Source organism: Salarias fasciatus, chromosome 13, assembly GCF_902148845.1.
Source record: "Salarias fasciatus chromosome 13, fSalaFa1.1, whole genome shotgun sequence".
NCBI lineage: Eukaryota > Metazoa > Chordata > Actinopteri > Blenniiformes > Blenniidae > Salarias > Salarias fasciatus.
Window position 1 is genome coordinate 629637 of NC_043757.1, and position 7897 is coordinate 637533.

A 7897-nucleotide genomic window follows, 5' to 3' on the forward strand; every position below is an offset into this window, starting at 1 on the left:
TTCTCCTCTGATCCTGGTTCTGCAGGTTCTCCTCCTCTGAGCCTGGTTCTGCAGGTTCTCCTCTGATCCTGGTTCTGCAGGTTCTCCTCTGGGCCTGGTTCTGCAGGTTCTCCTCTGGGCCTGGTTCTGCAGGTTCTCCTCTGGGCCTGGTTCTGCAGGTTCTCCTCTGATCCTGGTTCTGCAGGTTCTCCTATGATCCTGGTTCTGCAGGTTCTCCTCTGATCCTGGTTCTGCAGGTTCTCCTCTGATCCTGGTTCTGCAGGTTCTCCTCTGATCCTGGTTCTGCAGGTTCTCCTGCTCTCAGTCTTGATATAAATGGAGCTGAATGAATCCACCGCCTCCATAAACATCTGGGGGTTTTTGCAGCGCAGCAGCTTGAAGCTCACACAGTTCCACGGAACGGAACGCCGTCACCAGTTCTCATGCTGTTATTGAAAAATACACTTTAAAAAAATAGTGAAAAATATACTTCCTTTTTTAATTTATTTATTCTTTACATAAATCACCGGTACTCTTGTAAACAACTGGATTTACTGCAGCGTCAATCTGTCTGGTTGGTGTTTACCAGCTGAGCACAGCAGTCAGTGTGTGTGTGTGTGTGTGTGTGTGCGCGCCCCTGATGAGCAGTTTAAACTGAGATTACACATGTAATCAGATTACTCTGGAACAGATTAGCTTGTTGTGCCCCTCTGGATGACTTTATTAATGATGAACCTGCAGATTAGTTGGGATTATTCAGCAGCTGCAACACGAAAACACAATCAGGCTCTTTACTGAAAAACTGAAGCCCCGCCCCCTCTGGACCCGTCAGTCTATACCTGTCAGCGGTCGGTCTGTACCGGTCAATCTACTGGTCAGCAGTCAGTCTGTACCGGTCCGTCTACCAGTCAGCGGTCGGTCTACCGGTCAGCGGTCAGTCTGTACCGGTCCGTCTACCAGTCAGCGGTCGGTACCGGTCCGTCTACCAGTCAGCGGTCGGTCTACCGGTCAGCGGTCAGTCTGTACCGGTCCGTCTACCAGTCAGCGGTCGGTCTACTGGTCAGCAGTCAGTCTGTACCGGTCCGTCTACCAGTCAGCGGTCGGTCTACCGGTCAGTCTATCGGCCAGTGGTCGGTCTGTCCTGGTTGGTCCACCGGTCAACCTGTTCCGGTCGGTCTACCGGTCAGTCTACCGGTCAGCAGTCAGTCTGTACCGGTCCGTCTACCGGTCAGCGGTCGGTCTGTCCCGGTCGGTCTACCGTTCAGCGGTCGGTCTGTCCCGGTCGGTCTACCGTTCAGCGGTCGGTCTGTCCCGGTCGGTCTACCGGTCAGCAGTCGGTCTGTCCTGGTCTACCGATCAGCGGTCAGTCTGTCCCGGTCGGTCTACCGTTCAGCGGTCGGTCTGTCCCGGTCGGTCTACCGTTCAGCGGTCGGTCTGTCGAGTGTCTGTGGAGGATGTGGCTGTCCAGGCGGCGGACGCTCTTGCCGCAGACGGAGCACAGCTGCTTGTCCCTGGAGTGCGTGTCCTGGTGGCTGCGCAGGTGCGCGGCCTGTCGGAAGGTCTTGCCGCAGGCGGCGCAGCGGTGCGGGCGCTCGCCGCGGTGCAGCAGCTGGTGGCGCGTCAGGTGGCAGGCGTGGTGGAAGGCTTTCCCGCACACGTCGCAGACGAAGGCCTTGAGGAAGTGCGTGGCGCGGTGCGCCCTGAGCGCGCCGCCGCAGGCGTAGCCCTTGCCGCAGATGTCGCAGCGGCTGGTCTTCTCGCCGGTGTGCCGCGCCTTCACGTGCAGGTCGCGGTGCGTCCGGTGGTCGAACGTCTTTGGACAGAAATCGCAGGCGAACGGCAGCAGGCCGTGCTGAGAGGCCTGGTGCCGGCGCAGCTGGGGGACGGCGGGGAACACGGCGCCGCAGGCGGAGCAGGACGGGTGGCGCCGCCTCCGGTGGTCGGCCAGCCGCTCGGCGTCGGGGAACAGCATGGAGCACTGCGAGCACCGGACGGGAGGAGCCGCCGGTGCCGTTATCCTGGCCACGCCCCCCTTTGGCGCGGCGTGGCCCCCAGGCGGGCGGGCGTACTCGTGGTCATCAACCAGGGGGGGAGGGGCGGGCGAGGCGGGGACTGCCTCCTCTGTGGCGGGCGGGGAGCGCCGTCTGTCCTCATCTGAAGAAAGGACAAAACACAGCAGCACCTGAGCTCCGTCCGGGAGCCGTCCTGGTCATGTGACAGGATGTCCTCTGGTGGGAGGGGCCAGCTGGTCCTCAGACCCGGCACCGGGGGAGTCAGCAGCAGGTCGTCTTCCAATAAAAACAATAGTAATAATAATGATGACGATGCATTGGTTTTATTCAGCCTCTTTCCTCAGTGAGCAGCAGGTCGCTCTGAGCTCCACCTGTAGCTCCACCTGCTGGAGACTATCACACCTACACCCTTGGCCCCTCCACCACCTGCAGCCTGTGTCCCAATGCACTCCCTCGGTCCCCCATCCAGGTGCTGACCGGCCCGGGCCCCGCCCCGCCCCGCCCCGCCCAGACCGGTCGGATCTGGCTGGAGCGGAACCCTTCTGTCCTCTGATTGGACCAAAGCCAGGAGACGGAGGTCCCCCCAGTCCTCCCTCCACCCACAGCACCACCTCACCATCAGCGGCGTCCCTCCTCAGCTCCAGCAGCCAGCAGCCCGGATCCACAGCAGCAGCCTGGGGACCAGAGACACGGAGACATGGAGACCATCAGCGTCCTCACAGCGCTAAGCCCCGCCCCTCAGCTGGCTCAGGTTCAGTCCCATCGAGCCCAGAAGCAGATCAGTCCTTGCTGCTGTCAAACACCACTCTGAGCTGTAGGGGGCGCCAGAGGAAGCTGTGCTCGTTCTCACTCTGGTCCTCACTGATCGACCAGCAGAGGACAGACAGCCGGGGACAGAACCGATCCTGGACCAGCATCCATCAGTTCGGAACCACCAGATCTCAGCACAGCTGATCTGGTCTCGTCTGAGGCTGTGTTCGAAACCGCATACTGCCTACTACATCCTTCCATACTCATACTACCCATACTGCATCCTGCATACTCAGTCCATCAGACAGTATGCAAAGCCTTTACACTACAGCATACTACATAATAACCCACGATGCATTGCACTCCTCCTCGAGCCGAAATCGACCTGCTAAAGCTGATTTCACTTTGGCTCTAAACTCTTCAAATGTAGAACTTTATCGAGATTTTTTTTTAAATTAGGCGACAAAGTGGTGGTTCAGAGCCGAGTGTGTCGTTTGTTTGTCCGAATACCAGCCGTTTATGATTTTGTTCGGACGAATTCGGCGAAATGTGAGCCAGGATCCAGCAGGAGGAGTCAGAGAAGCAGGAGAGAAGCAGAGCACACCGGAACCCCGGACCCGCCACGGGGCCCCCCTCCCCCGCCCGGCACGGCGCCTGGCGCCGTGGCCGCGGCAGTCGGTCCCCCGACCCGGCGGCCCGGCCTCCAGGCCCGGTCGGGCTTTGGCGGCGGGCGACCGCGGATCACGCCGCCGGCCGCCTCCGCCTCTCCGACCGGCTCCCCGCCGACCCGCTCGGCAGCGGGACCAAGACGCGCCGTCTCACCCAGCGGTCCCACGGAGCGGGCCCGCCCCGGGCGTCGCACCGAGTCGGTTCTGGAGGTCCGGCGGCGGACCCCCGGGACCCCCGGGCCCCCTGGTGCGGCGCGGCACCCCAGCGGCGGCCCGCCAGCGAGCGCAGAGTTTCTCACATCCTCCGGGGCCGGACCCAGATCGCGGGGCCAGGGCCCGCCCCCCTACCCGAGCCGCCCCCCACACACACACACACACACACCCGCCGGCCGCCAGGCGGCGCAACCGCTGTCCATCGCGTTGCATCTTGGGTAATTTCAGTATGAGTAGTAAACACACGATGTCTACTCAACATTTCTGGCGAATGCAGTATCATCCGGGAACTTCTCGCATACTCAAAATCGCATACTGCCAGTGTGAACGTACTGCATACTCAATAAGTTAGTATGAGTAGGAGGTAAGTCTGCGGTTTCAAACACAGCCTGAGTCAGGCTGATCTGGCATCGTCTGAGTCAGGCTGATCTGGCATCGTCTGAGTCAGGCTGATCTGGCATCGTCTGAGTCAGGCTGATCTGGCATCGTCTGAGTCAGGCTGATCTGGCATCGTCTGAGTCAGGCTGATCTGGCATCGTCTGAGTCAGGCTGATCTGGCATCGTCTGAGTCAGGCTGATCTGGCATCGTTTGAGTCAGGCTGATCTGGCATCGTCTGAGTCAGGCTGATCTGGCATCGTCTGAGTCAGGCTGATCTGGCATCGTTTGAGTCAGGCTGATCTGGCATCGTTTGAGTCAGGCTGATTTGAGGTGCAGCAGAAAATGACTCTGAAGCAAACCTTCACCTCATGAAGCTCAGATAAAAATGAGGACAGGTTCAAAAGGAGAAGAAGAAAGAAAGAAAATCACGGCCGGATCTACAGAACATCCGACCGCCGCCGCAGAGCGCCAGGACTCACACCTCGGCCGCGGTCCGTTCATCCAGACAGCTTTTCTGGATCCTTTCATTCCGGTTTTGCCGTGAGGGGATCGATTCTTAAATCTCAGAAAAGTTCATTTTTTTGCTGATGTCTCTCATCTCTGCTTGACCTCAGTGGGCGGGGCCAATGATTCTTCTACCTGTGTTTGACCTCAGTGGGCGGGGCCAATGATTCTTCTACCTGTGTTTGACCTCAGTGGGCGGGGCCAATGATTCTTCTACCTGTATTTGACCTCAGTGGGCGGGGCCTCTGAACCATGAATTTTTCAGGCTTGACATGTAAATAACGATAAAATTTATCCGCCGTATTTATCAAGACCTGATCAATCGAACACAGAGATGAGCCAGATCTGTCATGAAATGAATCCTGTGCTCAGAACTCAGAACAGTGTGACCCGTGTGGAACCGGACTTCGGACCCGGACCGCCATGCTCACCTGATGAAGTAAGACCAGGATGTGTTCTGAGCGGAGCCGAGCTTCTTCACCGACACCTGAAACCACCGGATACCGGAAACATCGGTGAGAAACGGCTTCAGAACGCTGCTGTGCTCAGCAGGTCACCTTCAGCTGTCGGCCTGGCACCTGGTGGAACCGGTTCTGCTGCTGTCGGCCTTAGACCCGGTGGATCCGGTTCTGCGGCTGCCGGCCTGAGACACGGTGGATCCGGTTCTGCAGGATCCGGTTCTGCTGCTGTCGGCGTGGCACGCAGTGGAACCAGCCACTCTCCCAGCATCTTCAGGATCTTCTCCACAGCATCCAGAACCAACGAGTCCACCACAGCACAGACCTCCTGCTGAGAGGAGGAGGGGTCAGAGGTCAGACGGAGAGGAGGAGGGGTCAGAGGTCAGACTGAGGAATTTAAAGGTGCTGTAGGCAGGATTCCGCATCTCCGCCATCTTGCTTAGGTTTACCTAAGCAAGATGGCGATTTGACCCATCTAAGATGGTGATTTGAAACCCAGCACAGCCAATCCTGTCCTGTTTTCTCTGACATCACGCCCTGACGCAAGTTAAGCCCCTCCCACAAGAACGTGCGACGAACGTCCCTCGACCAATCACGGTTAGAGCCTCAGGGGCTCTTCTGATTGGTCAAAGATACCTGGAGCTGTGAGATTCCTTTTCAGCTCAGAACAGAGACAGATGGAAGCGCTGCGCAGTGATGCTACACTCCTAAAGGATTATCAATGGATACTCTAACATTTAATCCAAAGAAAATACAGAAAAATTAGCACTGACTAGCAGAATCCTGCCTACAGCAGCTTTAAATGGCCACACTGGACATATTCAGTTGAATATTTTTATCAATTTAAAGGCTGAAAGTTTTGAACAAAATAAAGGGAGGATAAATTTACATCTGTCTCGTCTCGGCTGGTTTCCTTTTGGTATTTTTTTTTTTTTTTTTTTTTTTGCTGATCCGAAAAATGATCTGATCGGTGACTTGAAACTGATCCGATCCGTTTCATGATCGATCGCTCGCTGAGAGTTTTTCATAAAGGTGTCTTCAGTCGGGTCAAAGTCGTTTCCAGTCCTGATGTCTCGTTAGGACGTCCCATGTTGCTATGGTAACCAGCCCAGAGATGCTCTCCTGCGTTTGTTTAAACCTTTGGAAAGATGGCCGTCAAGGAAGTGACGTCACGCCGTCCTCGAGAATCACTGACTTATTTACACACACGCGCGCACACACACATAAAAATGTATTCTATCATTGACCCCTTGGTGCTGTGCGCCAGCAGGTAGATCCTGAGATGAGGACTTAATGTATCCAGCAGGATGAAGTGAACGCTCCCCGCAGGACGAGCTGTTAGCCTTCGTTAGCTTACCTCCGCTTCCGGGCTGAGCTCCTGTAAAGAGCTCTTTGGGGAACCGGTCCGGACCGCTGCCAGCACCGCCCGGGCCAGCTGCCGCAGCGCCGAACTCACTCCGTCCCGAAAACACTCCATGTCGACCACGGCTCGGAGACCGCGCCGCCAGAAGCCCTTTAGCCGGTAGCCGTTAGCTGTTAGCCTAGCAACCGCGTCTCGAGCGGAGGAAGTGACGTCACTGCCTCATCCGGTCAAAGGGAGTCTTTGTTTTGATTTTGTTCTGCTGTAAATGATACCCACGTATTTTCTGTATTATTATTACAGTTTTATCTATTTTATTAGCTATTTCACTGAACTGTTTTCCCCACAAACAGATAAAGGAAAACACGTGGTAATCATATTTAAACTGATACAAGATAACTGGCTACTTAAACAACAAGAGAAAAGTTTGGAAATATAAAAAAATGAAACAACCTGCAAATAAAAAGAATGATGAAGAGTGTGTGGTGTGCAGGTCTGTTACCGGCAGCAACAAACCAACCAGATGTGTCCAATGAAACGATCGCTCTGCAGTCAGTCATCAGCGGTATGGTGAGGCGGTCTCAGGCCCTGGTCCACCAGGAGCCCCATCATACCTCTGCAGTAGGGATGTGGAGATTAATCGATATCGATCGTGATCGAGATACATACGTGTGAGATACGAGTGTATCGATTCATTCACTGTGTATCGATGGGATGACGGTTTATAGTCATGATGCATCGTTCGCTGTGTGCCTCATCGGTAATCTTCAGATTTGCATCGGTTTTTACACGTTGTACTGCCTTCTGTCTTGTGTTTCCGAGGCATCTTGAATGCACCATCATTCCCGAAGATGGACGGAAGCCGTATGCGCATGCGCACACACACTGTGCTACAAGTTGCAACGTGGCGGAGTGCAGCAGCGGCAGCGCTAAGTCACAAGAGAATCAGATTTTTAAAGGAGTCATATTATGCAAAATTCACTTTAAAAAGGAGTCTTTACAGTAATGTTGCCTCCCAGAGCCTCTGTATGATCCCCCAGAAGTGAAAAATTCAGTCACCTCCCTCAATTGTGGCTCCACTTTTAAGAAAATATACACTCAAACACCCAGTTCTGAAATCCCCCTCTTTCTGACGTCAGGAAGAGGAACGCCACTCCCCCCCCCGGAAGAGAATCCAGCCTTTGGCCGGCCCCCCAGGTCGCCCATTTCGGCTGTATTTTCTCATCCATCGCCAGTGTTTTCATAAAGTCAGCTCCTCCTCCGCGCCACCCCCAGCGGTGGGCCCGCCGGCGAGCGCAAAGTTTCTCACACCCTCCGGGGCCGGGGGCCGGCCAGGACCTTCTTGCTGTGAGACACGAGCGCTAACCACTGTGTGGCCATGAAAAAACCTCCGCTTAAAATAATAAGATTTTGGTTGCTCTATTTGCAGTCATTGTAAAAGTAACGATCGTAGCGTTTCATTTGTAACGCTAGTTTAACTACCAATCAAGAAGGAGTAGTGCCGTTACACTACTCGTTCCCATCAAAAGCAATTTAACTACTTGTAACGCTCGTTACTTGTCGTTACATACCCA

At 55.2% G+C, this 7897-nt stretch overlaps 1 protein-coding gene across 5 annotated transcripts; it reads right to left on the bottom strand.

Annotated features, from left to right (window-relative positions):
• Nucleotides 1-496: 496 nt before the first annotated feature.
• Nucleotides 497-6512, bottom strand: LOC115399459 (endothelial zinc finger protein induced by tumor necrosis factor alpha-like). Of its 5 annotated transcripts, none has more exons than XR_003932648.1 (6): nucleotides 6321-6512; nucleotides 5063-5294; nucleotides 4937-4992; nucleotides 2608-2665; nucleotides 1142-2133; nucleotides 497-899 (listed from the first exon to the last, which is right to left on the bottom strand). XR_003932648.1 is itself a non-coding variant. In XM_030106849.1 (5 exons), the coding sequence occupies exons 1-5, from the start codon at nucleotides 6438-6440 to the stop codon at nucleotides 1343-1345; spliced, it is 1254 nt and encodes a 417-aa protein (XP_029962709.1). In that variant the 5' UTR covers nucleotides 6441-6512; the 3' UTR covers nucleotides 497-1342. The 5 variants fall into 5 exon arrangements, 3 of the variants coding, with proteins under 3 accessions (XP_029962709.1, XP_029962710.1, XP_029962708.1); XR_003932647.1 differs by having other exon boundaries at nucleotides 1018-2133; XM_030106849.1 differs by having other exon boundaries at nucleotides 497-2133; nucleotides 5063-5291.
• Between the last annotated feature and the right edge of the window lie 1385 nt (nucleotides 6513-7897).

Bases quoted from the DNA above. Each gene is read 5' to 3' on its own strand.
- LOC115399459 (XM_030106848.1), bottom strand. From the start codon at position 6,440: ATGGAGTGTTTTCGGGACGGAGTGAGTTCGGCGCTGCGGCAGCTGGCC. The intron at 2,666-4,936 runs GTGAGCATGGCG...TCTGGTCCCCAG, and splicing joins TCCTGGTCTTACTTCATCAG to GCTGCTGCTGTGGATCCGGG. The intron at 2,134-2,607 runs GTGAGGTGGTGC...TCCTTTCTTCAG, and splicing joins GAGGAGGGACGCCGCTGATG to ATGAGGACAGACGGCGCTCC.